Consider the following 20,689-nt stretch of genomic DNA (forward strand, 5'->3'; position numbering starts at 1 on the left):
AACATTTTGGAAGTAAACTTTAAATTAATCGCTGTAAGAGTTTTGTCAGGGCTTCATTTATTTACACCTCTCATATAATTTCAACACCAGTTTGTACTTTGGTTGAAACAGCATTTTAGCTGACACAGTAACTTTGCTTTTCCAGGAGCAAATAAACTGACAAACTGATCTCAGCGAGACTTTGCTGACACACACACCAAAACAAGAACGCCCGCTACGATGTTCAAGCGATGAATGTGGTTCCTGTCAGATGATGGAGTGGATGTTTTACCCCCAGCTCACCCAGGCCTGATGTTCAGCTGCATTCACAGTCCTTCTCATATACTTTCTGGCTGCGGACAGACCCTGCTCCAAGTGTCCATGGATCCATCCTCTGTACCAGCTCCTCCTTTCAGGTGAAACCTGTCCCCTCTCCGGGCCAAAGGCAGGCAGGTTAGCTGCAGTTAAGTGAACAAAAAATTCTTTGTCTGTTTAGTTAACACTCACTGCTTCCTGGAGAATGTTAGTTGGTTTGACGTGCAGACATGAAAATAAAGTTTCACGTGTGAATAGCTAAATCCTTACTATCTGTGATCCATCCGTAACTGCTTCTTCTTATTCAGGGCCACTTAATCTTTACTGTTTATGAGCAGTTTGCAGTGTTAACACTGAGTTTTTACATCATCGTGTCATCGTACCTGAAAAGAACAGATCATCAAACTCTAATTCTCATTTTGTATATTTTATTTAAAAACCCCTGAACATGTTTTAGTTACATCACAAAAAGTCAAACACAGTTGTTTTTCCCCACAGAGGGAATAATGGAGAGCTGATGTAGGAGCCGGGATTAAGTTCAAAGGCAGGGTTTACTATCACCTCACAGGAGAAAACAAACCAAATACACATTCAAAATGGTGAAAAATAAAAACCAACCTGAAACCGAGCTGGGAGACTATTTACAGTATTGTCTTAAAAACGACATCAGCCACGACCTTATCTGGGCTGGCAGACGCTTATTTCCCCTTCGCACTTCCAAAAACAACACACCTGTTTAAAACTGTCCTGTGCCTGTTTTTCCCCCTCCTTATTTTATTTTTAGATCCTTCACTGGCCTCCTATTGAGAAACAATCTGGAGTGCAATTTACAACCCCGTTAATAATTATAAAACCTACTGACTGTTTTACAAATAAAACCAGGATCCAGAGATTTTAAATCTCATGGGGATGATCCAGAGACGCTGATTCGAACATTAACGTTTGTAACTTTACATCAAGTGAAAATCTATTTAGAAAACAGAAACTCGTAGAAAATATAACAAAGCCTCACCTTTATGTTAATATTAGCAGTTTGAGTTTTTGAATGCATCACATCTTCACATTCGTCGGTTGTATGGCTGTTGTTTTAATATTTCCAATAAAAGTGCCAAAAACTGTTAAAAACATTTGTTATAGCATTTATTTAGATAAATCCCAATGGACCTGGCAGCTTTGAATATTTCCGCAACAACCGACTCAAGTCCTGAGTTGAAGTCAGTAAGGATCTGAAGGTGGATCACACATGATCTCCAGCTAAAAGCAGCACACAGGTGCGTTTAAAACCGTGTGTTGTTTTCAGAAATGTAACATTGAGAAAAGCTCAACATTTACAGCAGGTCATGAGACGTCTGGGCTGTGCATAGAGCTGCTGATGGTGTTTTCATGATGTTTGTGTTTCTACGTGTTTAAAAGATGATCTGAACGTAGCAGCTCACTAGTTTCTGTAGAAGAAGGAGACTGTTAAAATCCGCCGTAGAAACCTAAGTAGAGCAGCAAAACCTGAATTACACAAGTTAATAAACCTCGGCTAAAGGAAGTAAAACGCTCCCTCTATATTTTGAAGCTCATCGTCTCTTCTTTCCTCCATCCCACTGACTGTGAAGTCAGTCTCAGCAAAACATCCGAGGAAATCTCAAGGTTTATTCCGGGATAAAAGAGGCTTGTTAGAGGAAATATAACCCCTGATGCATGGACGTGTCCTCAGACACATTTGAGACGTATAAAAGGGGGGATATTGTACATAAACGTATTGTAAACTGAATTACAGGACTTATAAATATAAATACAAAATTTCAAAAATTGGGAAGTCAAGTTTGGGATTTGCAATAATTTCTTTTGATATTTTTTTTCTTAGGTTTTAAGAATTCCGCTGGTTTATTTTGGATGTTTTGCTTTTGTCTCTCTCTTTTCTTCCTCTTTGTAGTTGCTGTATCAAAGAAAGAAAAGCACATGACCCTAAACATTTAAATTTCGTTTTTGCTTGAGAACGTTGATATTTCTGACTTGGTGATTAAACGGGGGAAACATCCCGAGCTCGGGCCCGAGGGAAGGTCAACTGTTGGGTTGTGATGCGACGGCGGACTGAGCGTTTTTAAGGGACGGCCAGTTTGAGGACGAACCACTCGGTTTTTCATTAAACTAAAAATACCAACAGTCACTACGCAAAAAGATACATTAATCCAAAAACAAACAAAAAGAACAAAAAAAAAAAAAAAAAAAATCAAAAAACCAAACAAAAAGAAAGCTACACAGCTAATACCCAAGTCCAACCCACCCGCTAACCCCCCAACAACGACAAAAAAAATGACTACGAATAAAATGAAACACACAATGGAAGAGTATCATGGTGAGGATCTCTGTGGGCCTGAGCTGCATCAGGACCACGCGGATAGAACAGCCACGAGTTGGAAGAGCAGAGTCCTAGAGATCCTCAACTGAAAAGGTGGACTTCCCTGACTGGCTGCTTCTCCTGAGGGGGCGGTTCTGTCCTCCGTTAACAGTCCCAGAGTCCACACACTGATATGGCTGCAGTGGGAACCAGCGCAGGTGTTAATCAGGACTTGGTGCTGATGCTGATTCTCATTCCAAGCACTGGAATTCAAAGAAAGAAGAAAAAAATCATCGGGTGGAGGCTCCTGAGAATACGAGCACTTCCTGTTTCTGGAAGAAGAGGACGCCTCGGCTGTTTAAGGAGGTCAAACAGAAGAACTTGGAGGAATAAAAAGGTCATGACACAACGGAGGGAGGGAGCAGACTGTGCTGATTTATCAGGGCTTATTCAAGAGTAGAGGAAGCTTCTTCAGACCTTTCCATACAGCCAATCCCAACAGACTGCTTGCACTGATCTGGGACGTGATTGACTTCTTGCTTCTTTACGGGAGACTGCATGACTAGTGGTCGTCTACATGGAACAGATACATCATTAACAGAGCCAGTCTGCAACTAAGATGATGATGTTTTCTTTCTGACTTCCTCGTCCTACCTGAATATGAATGGAACGGCATGTACGTGTGGAAAACTCTTGGGACTGGTCTGCAATACTTCCAGCTCGCAGGATGCACCCAAATGGTTTTTTTTTAAAAAAGCACCGCACACGACAAAACCTGTTTAATCTGCAGCTGCTTTCACACTTAAGTGGGTTTACAAGATTATTTAACAAAAACACCTGAGGGGCTGTGGAGTTCAGGAACAGAGGTGGACTCTGACATGATTGTTCAGTTAATGCATTTAGGACGCAGCCAAACCGGCAGGACAGAGAGGACGGTCTTTGTGCTGTAGGCAGACTCTAGTGGTTTGTTTATGGTCTCCACCAACCACATGGAGAGCGTGATGCATGTGTCGTTACCGTCCTATATCATATCAATATGTTTCCTCTTCTTCTGCTGTACTAAAAAGGAGGGAGAAAAAGAAAATCTTGACTCTGCTGCGGACGCCGGCAGAGTTCTACGCCTGGAAGCCTTTTAGTACCGGCTGAAGAGAGCTCGCCTCTGAAGCTCTGAAAGAGGAATGAGCCTTTTCTGGATGGTTTCCTGTGCTTGAAGACATAATGAGTGGCTTTATACGAACGGGAGTTGCAGCAGCCAGAGGACGAGCCAAGAGCCAAACTTGAGCTGTCCGGCGAAAACGCTTCAATGTGTTCAGGATGTGAAGGAGCGGCCGTGGTGGGCAGGTGGAACATTTTACCCTGAACCAGTTGTTAAAGGGAAACGTGTGGAGTCTTCGGATGGAACCAACAGTTAAAGTTCAGATAAAATCTTTCTCTGTAAATCTTATATATTATCTAAAAATAAACAAGTGAATCTATTACAAACGGAAAGCAACTATCTCAGCACACAGCACCGTGACGGCTGTCTGGTGGAGGTTGGGTCCGGAGGACGGAGACGGACAGAGACAGGATAGGGCAGCACACAGACGACGGTCCGCTGCCGGACTAGTCGTCCTCGTCGTCATCGTCTTCCTCGCCTTCGTCATCCACGTCTCTCTTTCTCTTCTGTCCCTGAGCGCCGGCCTGTTCCTCTGCAGACACAGACCAGAGCGATCAGCGCCTGCTGGACTCGGGTCAGACACCCAAACACTGAGACAGTAACACACGCCCTCACCTTCCTCCTCCGCGTAGTCGTCCTCGTCCTCGTAGTCTTCCTGAAATGCCAGAGAGATACACAAAAAGAGACAAACAGAAGCTTCACTTCAGCTGGAGGAGTTATGTTTTAAAATGGAATACAAATGCTGCTATTTGGGATTGAGAAACACTAATGAAGCTCTACAGCTATGGACACTACACCACTCTGACCAGACCAGCTCCATCACACCGGCTCTGACAGTCTGTTTAGTTTAGAGTTTAAAAGGAGAAATCAGACTCAGTGCATGCTATAAAACTTCCTCTGCTTGTGAAGTCTCCTAACCTAAAACTGGGCTGTGTGATCCTCGGCCACAACTAGCAGCTGGAAACAAATCTTAGCTTACAATTGGTTACTTTAAAAACTCAAATGAAAATATGTATTGCTATTTTTTGTCTTTTAGTAAGAATTTTATAGTTTGTACTCAACTGTGTACAACCGTGTGTGAAATATTTAATAATCTAAACCTAATCAGACTTGGTCGTGTGTCAGAGGCGGCCGGTTTGGTCCTGAATCTGGTCAACAACATGGTTACATGGTCACACCTGAGGTCAATCCATCCAACCAGCCAGAGAACTCACCTTAACTTTTTACCATATATATATATACCGTATTTCCTGGACTATAAGCCGCTACTTTTTTCATAGGTTTTCAACCATGCAGCTTATACAAGGGTTTCTATTCTGTGGATTTTTCTTCCACCACTAGGGGGCGCTCTAACCGGAATTAGAATCAAAACTAAGACAACATTTTCAGAATCCTTCAGCCACGGTTCCCTCCCTCCTCCTTTTTCAGAGGCCTGTATCACCCTCATAGCTAAAAAAGGGAAGGATCCTACTGAATGCGCCTCCTACAGGCCCATCTCCCTCTTAAACACAGATGCTAAAATCTTAGCTAAAGTCCTAGCCCATAGGCTGGAGAATGCCCTCCCCACAATTATATCTGAAGACCAAACTGGCTTCATTAAAGGTAGGCAGTCTTACTTCAACACAAGGCGACTGTTCAATATTATCTACTCTGCCTCTGAGGCTATCCCTGAATGCGTTGTCTCTCTGGATGCGGAGAAAGCATTCGACCGCGTCGAATGGGATTATCTCTTTGCTGTGCTGGACAGGTTTGGTTTTGGTCCGAACTTTGCTCTGTGGATTAAACTTCTCTATTTGTACCCAACAGCCTCAATGCGTACTAACTCTCAACGGTCAAAACCATTTAATCTGCATCGTGGAACCCGTCAGGGGTGCCCCCTTAGTCCCATGCTTTTTGACATGGCTATCGAGCCGCTTGCCACAGCGCTCCGATCTTGTGAGGATGTGTCCGGTATCTGGAGAGGTGGCAGGGAACATAAGGTCTCGCTTTATGCCGATGACCTCTTGCTTTTCATCTCTCACCCTCTGGCCTCATTACCCCCTGCGCTGTCACTTCTCAGTCAGTTTGGGAAACTCTCAGGCTATAAACTGAATCTCAGCAAAAGTGAGCTTTTCCCTACCAATCTCGAATCGCATGCTTTAGACCTTTCCAATTTTCCCTTTAAAATCGTAAATGACAAATTCTCCTATTTAGGCAATCTGTGACAAGGAAACACAAAGACCTGCTCCAAGAGAATCTTATCTCATTGTTAAATGAGACCAAACAAATCCTTACACAATGGTCACCCCTGTCAATGTCTCTTGTGGGTCGCATCAATTCAGTTAAAATGACCATTTTACCTAAATTTTTGTACCTTTTCCAGACCTTACCACTCTTTATTCCTGGTTCTTTTTTTCAGTCCCTTGACTCAGTTATATCTTCATACCTATGGCGGGATAAACGGCCACGTTTGAACAAGACTCACCTTCAAAAAATAAAGTCTGCAGGTGGTCTGGCCCTCCCAAACTTTCGTTATTATTATTGGGCTGCTAACCTGCGCTGCCTTGCATTCTGGTCCTTCTACTGCGACGGCGCTGACCGCCCTGACTGGGTGGCGATGAAGTTACATCCAACTGATGACCTGTCAATTCCTGCCCTACTCGGCTCCTCACTTCCACTTCCTTCACTTAAATCAATCAAAAACCCAGTGGTTAAACATTCTCTTAGAATTTAGGCCCAATTTAGGAAGTTTTTTGGCTTTCACAGCTTCTCTCTTCTTAGCCCCATTGCATCAAATCACTTTTTCAAACCATCCCTTGAGGACCCCACCTTCCAGGAATGGCACAGGAGGGGTATGATTGGTTTTAGAGATATGTTCATAGACGGCACCGTGGCATCTTTTGAGCAGTTAAGTAGTAAATTCAGCCTTCCAAAATCACATTTCTTTAGGTATCTTCAGGCTAGACATTTTGTTCTTTCCCAGACACCCAGCCCTGGTGCATCGATAGGCTTGACCACAGTTGACAAAGTTCTTGCCACAGACCCATTCAAAAAGGGGCTCATTTCGTCTTTCTATGGCATGTTGCTGGATCTTAGGAGTGCCCCTACAGATAAACTCAAAGCAGCATGGGAGCAGGACTTAGGGCTTCCCTTATCAGAGGATACCTGGGAGTCCATACTTAAACTGGTTAATACAACCTCCCTGTGCGCACGTCACTGCTTAATTCAGTTTAAAGTGGTACACAGGGCTCATATTTCCAAAGCAAAGTTATCCTCCATGTACCCAGATATTAGTCCATACTGTGTAAGATGTAAAGTAGCAGAAGCCTCTCTCATCCACATGTACTGGTCCTGCCCATGTCTAAACAAGTACTGGATGGAAGTCTTTCATACTCTCTCTCTGGTGCTTAAAATCAGATTAGAACCAAACCCACTGACTGCCCTGTTTGGGGTCATGGAGGGAGGAAGGAAGTTAACCACTGCACAGGGGCACACTTTGTCTTTTGCCTCCCTTTTGGCTCGTCGGGAAATTCTGTTCAGGTGGAAGGATCCCTTCCCTCCTACTCGTGCACAATGGCTGGAAGACATCATGTCCTGCTTAAAACTGGAGAAAATTAGATACTCGCTTCAGCAATCAAATAAGTTCCAGAAAGTGTGGGGACCTTTTCTAGAAGCATTCCAGACCCTGTGAACTATACTTCATATTTCTTTTGTATTCCTAGTGCAGGCTTTTGATGTTAGAATGACCTCATATTGTGATTAGTAATCTGGCAGTGACATGGGAGGGATTAGTTTGGTCTGTAGTTTGTTTTTGTTACTATTTTATATTTTTTCATACTGTTTAATTGTTTTTTATATTTTGTACACTGGTGTATGCTATGATCAACATGCCCATGCCTAATCAAAATGTTTGTAATTGACATTCAGCATTTCACCTTTTTTTTTTACTTTGTGAAAATTTCAATAAAAAGATCTTGTATTAAAAAAAAAAACTAAGACAAAATAAATGCAAAGAAAAATACGCTACTTCTTCTTTAGCAGATAGAAGTAGGTAGAAGCAGATTTCAAACAGATAAATAGATAAATACCGGTTATTTTCTCTTGGTTCTGTCCCGTTTTAATCAGCAAAGTTGCTGCCGTGTTAAAAGACACTGTTAGGAAAGGATCTATTTAGGTACAAACATGTACATAATTTACAGTTCAAAATCGCTCTGTACATGTAATAAATATCTAATCTGACAACATAAATATCTGCGGCTTGCATATCTTTTTTTTTTTTTAAATAGAGTGGATGCGGCTTGTATATCTATTTTAAATTATTTTTAAAAAAATAGAGCGGATGCGGCTTATATGCAGAAAATACGGTGTATATACATATACATATACATATACATATACATATACATATACATATATATATATAGGACCTGCTGAGTTCCTCAGATGTCAATGTCTAATCCAAAACGTCTTTCTATGGGGCGCTTTGAGCTGCCTTGTGACAGAATTTGTTCAGCAGCTCCTCAGAAAGCAGAGCAGCACCACACTGTCTCTGGAACTGTTCTCTGGAACTGTTCTCTGGAACTGTTCTCTGGAACTGTTCTCTGGAACTGTTCTCTGGAACTGTTCTCTGGAACTGTTCTCTGGAACTGTTCTCTGGAACTGTTCTCTGGAACTGTTCTCTGGAACTGTTCTCTGGAACTGTTCTCTGCCTGGCTGAGCACCGGTGCACAATGGGATGAGGGTCCTGCTGCTGATCTACCTGCTGATCTACCTGCAGGCTACCGCCGGATTGCCCACCTGATTGCCCTGGTTCACCTGAAAGCTCAACCCCACCTCTCCTCCCTCTGATCCCTCTTCATCCTCCTCTTCCTCATCATCGTCATCATACACTCCTGTTGGCCCCGCCCCATCCTCAGCATCTTCATCTACAAACAGACCAGAATTAGACGGTGATCGTTTTCAAGCAGAAGCTTTTGCACAGATACTGAGACAGGTGAGAAAAGGTTATTTGTTCTGCTCCGTCAGGCGGACGTTCACAACCCACCGTCGTCGTCGACCTCCGAGTCCGGAGCCTCGTTGTCCTCCTGGTCGAAGCCGTCCAGGTAAGTGACCTGAGGAAGGAGCTCGAACACGCTCTCCCTGTAGTCCTCCAGGGACGTGATCTCACAGTTGAATAGGTCCAGGCTCTGCAGGTTCTTCAAGTTTTGCTGCAGCAGAAAACAGTGCATTCCTGTTTAATAACTACCGGCACAGTTGAAATGTGCAAAATAACAATGACAAAACTTACCAGCGCCTCCAGGGTGCTCAACTCTTTGATCTTGTTCCCGCTCAGGTTGAGGTAGGTCAGGTTCGGGCATTTTTCTGCAAGAGTCTCCAGAGACCCTGACAGGTTGTTGTCACTCAGCTCAAACTGAGGGAACAGAGAGACGGGGGTTGGAATGGATAATAATGGAAATAAAGACAACCAAATGGATCATTTCCACCTAAAATCCAAAATTATAAAAGCTTTAAAACAAAAAAGGAAACTAAATTAATGTTTTAGAGGACCATTTGAGTTGCATGAACCAATGTCCTAAATGAGTTGTTTAAAGTGCTACATTGGGATTTTATCATTTTTTTTAGAAGAATAGAAGAATATTTCATATATTTTTAATGTTTTATAATTATTTCATTTGGTGTCAGAAGTTAATATACATGTGGCTCGTATTTGGTGGAATTTCCTTTTATTGTTGTTCAGCCACTTTGCAACAACTTTCGATGTGCTTAGGGTTATTGTCCATTTAGAAGACACTTAAGTTTTAAGTTCTGCTTTTGTGTGTTTTGTAAAGTGCATCAGTCCCTGCTCCAGTAAAGGCCAACATCATTCCCTCAGTCTTTATCCTCCAAACACACCAAACACCACCATGACCTACATCCCTATGGCCAGGTAGAAAACCAAATGTGCCTTTTTATGGTGGTTTTGGAGCAGTGTCTTTCTACTGCAAGTGCTTCTGCTTTATGAACACACGCAACACGTTGTAATGTAAATAAAGATATTCTCTTCCTTGTTCCAGCTAATATCATTAAACTCTTTCGTTGGTATTTATTTGCATATTTTGCATCACAAATGGCGTCTCCTGCCTGAGTGGTTCGACTCCACAATGAACTCATGTATAATGTACAATTTTAACTTCAAGTAAATAAAAAAATCTTTAAAAAAAATCATAATAATTATCGTAAGATTTAAAAAAAGAATGCAAACCTACCTGCAACACAAAATTTCTCAGCTTTACATTCAGTCGGGAAGACAAGTCTTATAAGTGTATACAGCCAAACTTTGTTCAATAATTATTCTTAATTATTTAATTATAATTATTCATGTTCTACCCATAACATCCTGAGCACACCAAAGATTTAATTGGGCTTTCGGAAGTTCCATTTCCTAGTTCAGTCCTAGCTCAACAGTGACCCCTGGTGGAGGAACAGGTGTCCTGCACAAACCCAGCCTTCCCGTCACTGAGCTCAGTCAGTAGTTAACTATCTGGAGTCCAGTCAGTAGTTAACCATCTGGAGTTAACTAGTCAGTAGTTAACTATCTGGAGTCCAGATAGTTAACTATCTGCAGTCCAGTCACTAGTTAACTATCTGGAGTCCAGTCAGTAGTTAACTATCTGCAGTCCAGATAGTCAACTACTGACTCCAGTTCAGAAACGTTCTAGCAGGGAATCATCACAGAGAAATTTGGGGAATCAAAAATTCCAACCTGGATCATTATTACCACCTACCAGTGTGTGTCTCTATGTAACAGAAAACAAAATTCAATTGTCCATTATTTATTGTGTAAGGAACGGTGTCCTTCTGTCAGGTATTCATTTCATGAAACAAAAGCAATGTATGCCTCTAAAAACAAGCAATACATAAGGGTTTCCAGCAGTAAGTCTAAGTTGGGATATATATATTTTTAACTGAGAAGCAGATTTTTTTTTAAAACATCACTTAAAAATAAATATGAAACATTAACCATTTTACATTTACTCCCAGTTTGAAAAAAAAAAACTACAATATTTCATGATTAGAAGTTTGTTTGGTCCAAAAAAAAATGAGAGGCTGTTTTTACTAAAAAAGGTATTTTTACGACTGCTGTGAAATATAATTTGACCCCCACAGAGACATAAGAGCAGTGTTAGGGCTAGTATTACTGTTCTCTGTTACACCCGGCCCTCCCGGCAGGTGACCAGGTCTTACCTTACGCAGCTTGGGCAGCGAGGGCAGCTTAGTCAGGGAGCTCAGACCCACGTTGACCATACTGAGGAACTCAAGCTCTTTGAATTCTCCCGTTAGTCCTTCGATCTCTCCATCGGCAGAGCGACTGTTGTCCACGACCAGCTCCACAATCTAAGAGGAAAAAAAGAAATATAGTGGTTGTATTAAGAAGTAGAGGACACCAAAACAGATTAGCGTTTTTAGAGGTGTGGCTTCGGGAGCCTGTTCTGGTCTCCTGCATCTCTCCACAAGGATTTCAGGTGATACAAGCGGAGAAAAAGAGCAGGTGTGCTGCGGTGCTTTTAAACAACAGATGATCCTGGACATGCGAGTGTGAAGGATCAACTCTGCACCCCAGGTATTGAACTCTCCACTGTTGATTTCCATCCACGCTGCATACTGAAGTACATCACGGTTACCCGGCCATGCTGCATGTCTTCCACACAGTAGTTGCCAGACGACAAACACAATGCAACCATGCCTTCTATCCAAGATTCTCACCTCCCCTTTCATTTTCATTTGACCTTTTTTCCCAAACCAATTATACACTGCAACAAAGGTCATAGGTCAAATGTATTTATATAGTAGTTAAAAACCAAGGTTGACAAAGGTGCTTTACAGATAAAATAAAACCATATAAATAATTCAGATAAATCATTCAAAATGTATTAGAAAATTATAGTTAATTCCAGAGAGTAGGGCCGAAAAGGTCCATTCACCTTTATTGATACTGGATCTGGGAACTGCAAAGACCACCTGATTGGATGATCCAAGCGCTCTGACCGTGGTATAAAGATAAAGAATTTCACACAAACATAATGGTGCCAGCATATTTTAAACATTAATAACAAACAAAAAAGCTTTGAAATCTAATCTGAGCCAGAAGAGTGATTCCAAAACTGGCGGGATATGAAGCAAGGCATCACTTTGGCTAACAGTCATAACTGGAGGGAGCATTTTTAATTTAACAATGAATGATACCATACACCAATGTCATGCCATGTGCTGACATTTATTTCTACATGCAATTGTTGACATTTTCTCACTGGCCACTTCATTAGTTATAAACATGAACATACACTCATCACTTTATGAAGTGTACTAGGTGTACCTAATAATCTCCCTGTGCTTGCGGTGTTGCTTCAGGAAAGGCATCGGTGTAAAATTGGGCCAAATGGATGTGCGGACTATGATCTGCTGAGGAAACCCCTCTGCTCAGAGGGATTAAGCCGGGGGGATTGATGAGGACGTGTACCCAATAAAGTTTCAGTCTCATATGCATGTGATAATAATTCAAGGTGAAATATCATTCTCTTCTCTGAATGCTTTCTTCTTCAGCTTATACTTTTGTTTAGATCTGAAAAAAACAAAACACTATGGATAATAGACCGCTGTGAAACAAGATAACTGAACTAAAACGTGTGACTGTTGCTGCAGACAACTAAATAGTATTGTGGTGTGAGATCCGGGCTGGTGGGGGACTTTGCTCAGACTGGTAGCTGCTTTATTTCCCAGAGTTCCTTTGCTTCCTCCGCTTATGTAACCATAAGAGCTTGAGCATCAGCCTGCAGCTCCTGCAGCTCCAGCAGGGTTTAGGTTTAACACACTGTAATCTGGTCCAGTATGGAGGTGCTGGAGGAGGAGGAGGAGGAGGAGGTTTCTCTGCATGTACCATCTGTCGACTTCCCCCAATTCATAAAACATGGCAAGAGCATTTCATCTGCTTCTGAATTGAATTAAGTTGGACTATTATTTAACTGGGGCTGCTGGTTATATAACAGCACTGTGTGTATGTAACTGCACAGAAATGTACGACACAGCTCGACACACTAATTAAACCAGACTCCTTTAAATGTGCTCACGGCGTCCATGTTGCAATGTTTAACCGCAGACTGTACCACTGACAACAGGAGGGACACGTAACACAGTCTGAGTACATTTCGAGGACAAGCAATTGTAACAAACGTTTTATCAGCGGTTACTTCAAACCCCCTAAGTTATGGAGACGTGGAAGCGTCGTTACCTAGTAACCACGTTACCTAGTAACCACGTTACTGGCAGCAGTGTTACCAAGCATTTATGACGGTTTATTATTATTTATTTATTTATCAATTCAGAGAATCGAAATCTTGGCCGTAATTAATCAAAGTCATAGTCGGCACGACGGCTAATCCGCTTGTAACGCTAAATCGGTAACGCGTTAAGGCTGATTTATGGTTCCGCGTTCGCACCAACGCAGAGGTACGGCGTAAGGTACGCGGCGACGCGCACCCTACGCCGTAGGCTACGCCGTACCTTACGGCGTAGGCTCGGCGTCGATTGAACGCAGAACCATAATTCAGGCTTTACTGCTCCGTGTGTGACCGACCTCGGCGCGACCCAGTGTCCTCCACGGAACAAAAACAACTAAAAACACCACCAGTTTGATAGCCAGTTTCCGTGCCGTTCCGCGGCGAGGCGGGGTCGGTTTGCATGATAATAATCGTCGAAGTTTGAACCGCCGGAGACTTAAAATGTCCGCTCGCTGGCGGAGGACGAAGAGTTGTTGTTACCGAACCTGCACTCCCACCCCCGAACACCCAGCCGTCCCCCGTAATCATGTTTAATATGCACCATTTACACCGCGCTGGCATGTGTTTTAAAAGTTAAACTTGGCGTAATTGCTGCCGTGACTGCGGGTCCGCTCGGCGGGGTTAGGACCGGGGTGAGGACCGGGGATCCGCCGTGAACCTGATGCTTTTACCGGATCATTGGATTGTCAGTGAGAGGGGATTTCTGCAGGACGGGAGGGGGCGGGAGACCGCTCCAAAGCCGCAAGATGCTCCACATCCATCCGACCTGGGTGGGGGTGCAGGGGGTCAGATCGGCTGATCTATATCTGCAGTTTAGCAGCTGAATATCCGAGCACCGTTAAAGGTTTGGGTCTCCCTCCTCTGCAACCAGCCCGGGGCTCCGGGCGCACATCACATTACGGACTATTTCAGGCAACAATTAACATGTTATTAAAGTCCGAGTCGCTTACCTCCGCCGGGTTCCGGTTCCGCAGCTCTAAAGTGATCCTCTTTTTCATGTCCATGTTGGAATATGTGATGCGGATGAAAGAAAAGGAGCGGTGAACAGTTGTATAAAGAAAGCCCCGGGGATCCGAGCGGTGGCTGCTCCTCTGCTGCTCTCAGTCCTCCTACTGATCCTCCATGATAGCTCAGGCCCCGCCCCTTTCACTACAGCCCCGCCCCCGCACGCACCGGATTGGCTGAGCCGTTTCCATGGCTGCCGATTGCACCGCCGTCACGTCCATCACGACTGATCGCTTCTTAATCCACTAACAACACAGACAGATCCCCAAGAGACTTTGACTTGGCGGTGCGGCTGACTGAGTGCGGAATGCTTTCAGCAGTGGTTCCTCTCTGATCAGAAATTGGCCACTTTTTTCTTCTTTTTTTCTTTTTTTCTTTCTTCTCTTGTTTGGTTGAGATATAGAGTAAGGGAGGGAAGAGAGAGTTTTGTAGCCCTATGGCTACAATAGAGGGGAATGGGGAGGGAGGGAGGGGGGTGGAGGAGGGTGGAATATCCTAAAAATCGAGGTGGTCAAAAGCGGGATGCGTCAAATGAAAGACCTGAAATGTCAGGAGAGAGCAAAGTGAGGGTGGTAGCAAGGAGTGAAGAGTATGTAGTGCTATATAAAATAAAGGGCCAAAAAGAGGGTGGGGGAGGTTTCAGGGCTTTAAATCCTTTGAAAGTGACTTCGGCTCTGGAAGGGCAAATTGGGACAGAGTTTCAGGCTAAAATTCTTTCAAATGGGCTGCTGAGAGTTTGTTGCAAAAATCAGGAGCAATATGAAAGTGCAAAGGAGGTGAGGAAGTTGGTGGCTAAAGTAGACTGTTTGGTTCCCAGAAATAAGGACAAAGTTAAGGGAGTGATATATGGAGTTTGTGCTGGTCTGACAGAAAAAGAAATCCTGGATAATGTAAAGGGAGGGCGTGTGGTTGAGGTAATAAGGTTTAAACCAAAAGATGAAAGAAGTGAGGATTCACCTGTGTTGCTGGTATTTGAGGAGGAAGGACTTCCTTCAAGAATATATTTGGGAAGTATGGCTTTTCAAGTGAGGGAGTACTTCAGGCCACCGTTACGCTGCTATAAGTGCCAGAGATTTGGGCATGTTGCTGACTCCTGTCGAGGGCAGCGCAAGTGTGCTAAGTGTGGAGATAGCCATGATGTTAGGGAGTGTAAAGCACAGGCTTCAAAGTTCAGTAATTGTGGTGGCGATCATGCAGCGGCTTTCCGGGGATGTCGGCATTTTATAAAGGCGAGACAAGTCCAAAATGTTAGGGAGCAGGACCGTGTGTCTTATGCAGAAGCGGTGAGGCGAGTTGAAGGGAGGGTAGTGGGAAGCACTGATGATATGGTGCGAAAAGAGGTGAGTAGGAACACTTCACGGTATGAGCCACAGGTGATCCCCCATAATGCGCTGATTATGACCCGAGAGTCGTTTCTGGCATTTGTTGTGGATGTTTTGGTTGGAACTAAAAGCGCCAGTAGCAGATCGGATGTGATTAGAGCAGTGGTTGGGGCAGCAGAGAGGTTTCTTGGTACTAAAGAGTTACTACCAGTAAAGCTACATGAGTACATGACAGGCAAGCAATCTTTGAGTGGTCAGGAAGTGGAACCTGAGAGTATGGAGGATATCATAGAGGACGATGAGGGTGATGTTTAGCTTTTTCATGTTTTATATCCTACAATGGAATGCAAGGAGTTTAATTGCAAATGGCCAGGAGCTGAAGAGATTTATCAGTACATTTAAAGATACACCGGAATTGCTTTGCGTTCAGGAGACTTGGTTAAAGCCTTGTTTAGATTTTGTTCTTCCAGGATACGTAGGTTTGAGACATGATAGGATAGATAGAGCAGGTGGTGGGTATGCAGTATTTGTCAAGTTAGGGCTTCAGTATAGGAGATTGCAGATTGAAACAGAGCTAGAGTGCATAGTTGTGGAGGTATGGTCATCTCAGGGTCGAATAACAGTAATTAATTTTTATAATCCGTGTCGGCGTTTGGTGGTGTCTGAGTTGGAAGAAATTGTGGAAAATGTTAAATCACCAATTATATGGGTGGGGGACTTTAATGCCCACAACCCGTTGTGGGGAAGCAAGAGCATGGATAGCAATGGGGCAGTAGTGGAGGAAGTAATGGATAAATTTGACTTAGTTGTAATAAATGATGGAAGACCAACAAGGTATAATATTGCAAATAATAGATGCAGTCACATAGATATAGCAATAGTATCTGCAAACTTAGCAAGAGTGGCAGGATGGGATATGATAAATTGTTACACATTGGGTAGTGACCATTTTCCAATTTTGTGTAGGTTTGGGAGGGATTTGAGAGTGGAAACAGCAGAGGGACCCAGCAGATATAACTTCTCCAGGGCTAGATGGGATGATTTTAAAGAGGAAGTTTTATCTTTGATAGGTGAAGTAGAGAGTGATGGTTCTTTGGATGATTGGAATAGATCGTTGTCTTTTGTGATTCACAGAGCTGCAAAGAAGACTATTCCTTTGATGGGAGGTGTTAGACCTCAGAAATTGGTACCATGGTGGAACAGAGACTGTAACTTAGCGGTGGGGAATAGAAATAAAGCGTATAGGAAGCTGAGGAAGTGTCCCACAGTGGAAAACGCAATACAGTATAAGAAGTTAAGAGCAAAAGCAAGACGAGTGATCAAGGATGCTAAGAAAGACTGTTGGAGGAGGTTTTGTGAGAAACTAGGTCCTGAAACTCCTGTTAAACGTATGTGGCTAACAATACACAAAATGTCAGGGATACGAAAGATGCAGTCTCAGAACGCGGAACCATAAATCAGCCTTAACGCGTTACCGATGCCTGTTTTAAAGGAGGGTCAGAGGGAGGCAGTAACTAATGTTGAAAAGGCAAACATGTGTGTAGAATTTTTTAAATCTGTGCATAGTTCAGTGGATTTTGGATCAGAAGGGGATAAAAGGAGAAATGAACTGCTTGAACAGGAGCAATGGAAGATGGAGAGGAATTTGGATAATAGCAATCTCATAAACTTGTTTTTTACATTGAAAGAAGTAAAAGATGCAATATTGTGTGGGGCAAATACAAGTCCTGGCAGTGATGAATTGACGTTTCAACTCCTGAAACATTTGGACGAACAGGTCTTGGATGAAATTGTTTATTTTTTAATGCAGTGTGGGAATATGGGAAGTTGCCTGTAGAGTGGAAGCATGCAGTTGTGGTCCCAATTCTGAAACCAGGCAAAGACCCTTCGAGCCCTAATTCGTACAGACCTATAGCTTTGACTTCTGTTTTATGTAAAACAATGGAAAGGGTGGTTACTAATAGACTCCATTACTTGGAAAGCAGGGGGATATTTGTAGAATATCAGAACGGGTTTAGAATTGGCAAATCGACAATGGAATCGGTAGTAGCACTGGATTATGAAATTAAAAAAGCTATTATGAATAAGGAGATGTTAGTGAGTGTATTTTTAGACATTGAAAAAGCATATGACACTTTATGGAGAGAGGGATTGTTGATCAAACTGTATGACATGGGGGTTAGGGGCAGAATGCTGAACTGGATTAAGGATTTTTTGTATAAGCGTACGATAGAGGTAAGAATAGGGGGTAAGTCTTCAAAAACAGCAGAAATAGGGAAAGGAACTCCTCAAGGAAGTGTTATCAGCCCAGTCCTCTTTAATATCATGATTAACGATATATGTGGGAAGGTGGGTGGGGGTTTTGGTTTGTCGTTGTTTGCTGATGATTTAGCAATATGGAAAAGGGGTAGAAATGTTACATTTATTATGGGACAGATACAAAGGGCTCTGGATTCTGTTGTGGAGTGGGCTGATAAATAGGGATTTAAGATATCAACGGCTAAAACTAAGTATGTGATGTTTGGGCTTAAGAGGAAATTACCTGATGTTGAGTTGCGCTTATACAGCTGTCCTCTGGAGAGGGTTAAGGAGTTTAAGTTTTTGGGAGTGTGGTTTGATGAGAAACTTACCTGGGCAGTGCATATCAATAAAATTATAGATAAGTGTGGGAGAGTGCTGAATGTTATGAGAAGTTTATGTGGCTGTGAATGGGGTGCGGAGAGAGGAACCATGCTCCTAATCTATCAGGCGATGATTACGTCAGTTTTTGACTATGGTTGTATTGTTTATGGATCTGCTGCCAAGTCATTGTTAGATAAGCTGAGTGTTGTTCAAGCAAAGGCACTGAGGATTTGCTCAGGAGCATTTAGATCATCCCCAGTCCCTGCTCTGTTAGTTGAGATGGGGGAAACTCCTTTGAACCTGCGACGTATAAAGCTGGGTTTGCAGTTTTTATCTAAAGTGAATGGCAGTAGCCGCAGTGTGCTGGATTCAGTTCTTTCCCAGGGCATATGGGGGCCGTCAGGTGAGAAGAGCAAGAGGCCTTTTTTGGAACAGGTTGCGCATCGGGTTGGTGGCTTGGGAATAGGTAAAGGTGTGATTGCGAAGCATGTGTGCTGGGCCCCTGTGCCCTTTTGGCTTGTACCAGAACCAGAGGTGGACTTGTTTTTGTTATCTGCTGTTAAGGGAACTGATTGCAATGTTAAAAGCTGTGTGGAAAAGTATCTGTGTGGGACAGTGGATTCTAATGTGCAGATATTCACAGATGGTTCAAGGAATCCAGAGAGTGGAAGGGCTGGTTTTGGGGTGTATGTGATGCAGTTAGGAAAGGAAATGTGTTGTCGTGTCAGTAACTATATATCTGTGTTCACTACTGAACTACTAGCTGTGCTTTGGGCATTATACTGGGTGGAGGAAAGTAAGCCAGAAGAAGTGGTGATTTGCTCAGACTCTGCAGCAGCCCTGATAGCCATAAAAAATAATAGGTGTCAGTCTAGACCAGATATACTAAATGAAATACTACTAGTTTTGTTTCGACTCGAAAAACTGCATTGTATGGTTAAATTTATGTAGGTACCAGGGCATGCCGGAGTCATGGGGAATGAAGTAGCTGACAGGGTGGCGAAAGCAGCAGTAAACCGAGACAGTGTGGATGTTGAGATCCCATTAGGAAAGGCTGAGTATAGGTCTAAAATCAAAGAGGGAATTGGGAGAGAGTGGCAGGAAATTTGGGAGAAGGAGGAAAGAGGGAGGCACCTTTTTAATATTCAGCCGGAGGTCAAGACTTCATATTATTATTCTGGAAGTCGAGTGAATGTGGTTAAATTGACTCAATTGAGGTTGGGGCTCTGTGGGCTGCATCAGAGCTTATTGGTAGTAGGTAACCATCTAAATGGGTTGTGTGAGTGTGGGAGGCCGGAAACAGTACAACATGTTCTGATGGAATGCAGAAAGTATTCTGTTGAAAGGAGTGTTTTATTTAGGACTCTGTCAGATCTAGGTTTGTTTTGTTTTTCTGTTAAAATATTACTCGGCCAACATGAGGACCACCTTCTGATAGCAGGGGCAGTCATACGTTTTCTGCACGCCACTGGGCTTTACTCGAGGATTTAAGAGACCATTGTGAACTAACTCGGGTCCAAACTACCAGAGGAGGGCAGTAATACGCCTGGATGCGTCAAAACTGCCGGAAATACGAAAGAAGAAGAAGAAGACAGATCCCCAAAGCCACCAACATCCGCGCACATTTATGTGGGGATTGTAGTTCTAAAAGACGTCAATTTAACCAGAATATTACTTTTTTTTTTTTTAAAGCAAGTACAGGACCGTCTCAGAAAATTAGAATATTGTGATAAAGGCCTTTATTTTCTGTAATGCAATTAAAAAAACAAAAATGTCATACATTCTGGATTCATTACAAATCAACTAAAATATTGCAAGCCTTTTATTATTTTAATATGGCTGATTATGGCTTACAGTTTAAGATTAAGATTCCCAGAATATTCTAATTTTTTGAGATAGGATATTCGAGTTTTCTTAAACTGTAAGCCATGATCAGCAGTATTAAAATAATAAAAGGCTTGCAATATTTCAGTTGATTTGTAATGAATCCAGAATGTATGACATTTTTGCATTACAGAAAATAAAGGACTTTATCACAATATTCTAATTTTCGGAGACAGTCCTGTAAGAGTCCATTAACTACACTTGAGGTTTGAACGATAATTTTAAAAGAAAAAAAGAAAGATGTTAACATATTTTCTATGTTTAACTGTCATTCAATCTACATTGTACATTGTAATTAAATTATATTAACATGTATAAAACTGCTTTTAAAGTCACAAAGATTTGACATGTTTAATATATGCAGACCCCTCACCCCCAGGACAGTCTGTTTCTGGACGGAGCTGCAGAGAACTGAACACCAAAACCTCCAGATCAGAGACAGTTTCTTCCCCCGAGCTGTTGCTCTGATCAACTCTCATCACACTCATACAGTCTCAGAGTAATCAATCACTGTGCAATAATAATAATAACCACAATCATATGCTGTAACAATGCACCTTTCAATAAGCATGTCTACCTCATACTGCTGCACCTTTTACTTTTTTTAAATTGAATTGAATTTAAATTGATAGTGTGTTAATAAGTGTTAATAAGAGCCATTTGTCTATTTATTTTACAATGAGCGAAAATAATCGAGTCAAATTCCCTGTTTTGTTTGACCTGACTTGGCCAATAAACCTGATTATGATTAAAGTCTACAATATGGGACAGACCAGTCAAATGT

At 42.5% G+C, this 20,689-nt stretch overlaps 1 protein-coding gene across 3 annotated transcripts; it reads right to left on the minus strand.

Annotated features, from left to right (window-relative positions):
* Positions 1-705: 705 nt before the first annotated feature.
* anp32e (acidic (leucine-rich) nuclear phosphoprotein 32 family, member E) lies at positions 706-14,205 on the minus strand. 3 transcript variants are annotated; one of them, XM_061741970.1, is made up of 7 exons: positions 14,023-14,205; positions 10,983-11,132; positions 9,046-9,168; positions 8,803-8,965; positions 8,592-8,683; positions 4,395-4,434; positions 706-4,311 (listed from the first exon to the last, which is right to left on the minus strand). In XM_061741970.1, the coding sequence occupies exons 1-7, from the start codon at positions 14,074-14,076 to the stop codon at positions 4,226-4,228; spliced, it is 708 nt and encodes a 235-aa protein (XP_061597954.1). In that variant the 5' UTR covers positions 14,077-14,205; the 3' UTR covers positions 706-4,225. The 3 variants fall into 3 exon arrangements, with proteins under 3 accessions (XP_061597954.1, XP_061597953.1, XP_061597952.1); XM_061741969.1 differs by having other exon boundaries at positions 8,574-8,683; XM_061741968.1 differs by having other exon boundaries at positions 8,556-8,683.
* Positions 14,206-20,689: the final 6,484 nt, after the last annotated feature.

Source organism: Cololabis saira, chromosome 15 (assembly GCF_033807715.1).
Source record: "Cololabis saira isolate AMF1-May2022 chromosome 15, fColSai1.1, whole genome shotgun sequence".
Taxonomy (NCBI): domain Eukaryota; kingdom Metazoa; phylum Chordata; class Actinopteri; order Beloniformes; family Belonidae; genus Cololabis; species Cololabis saira.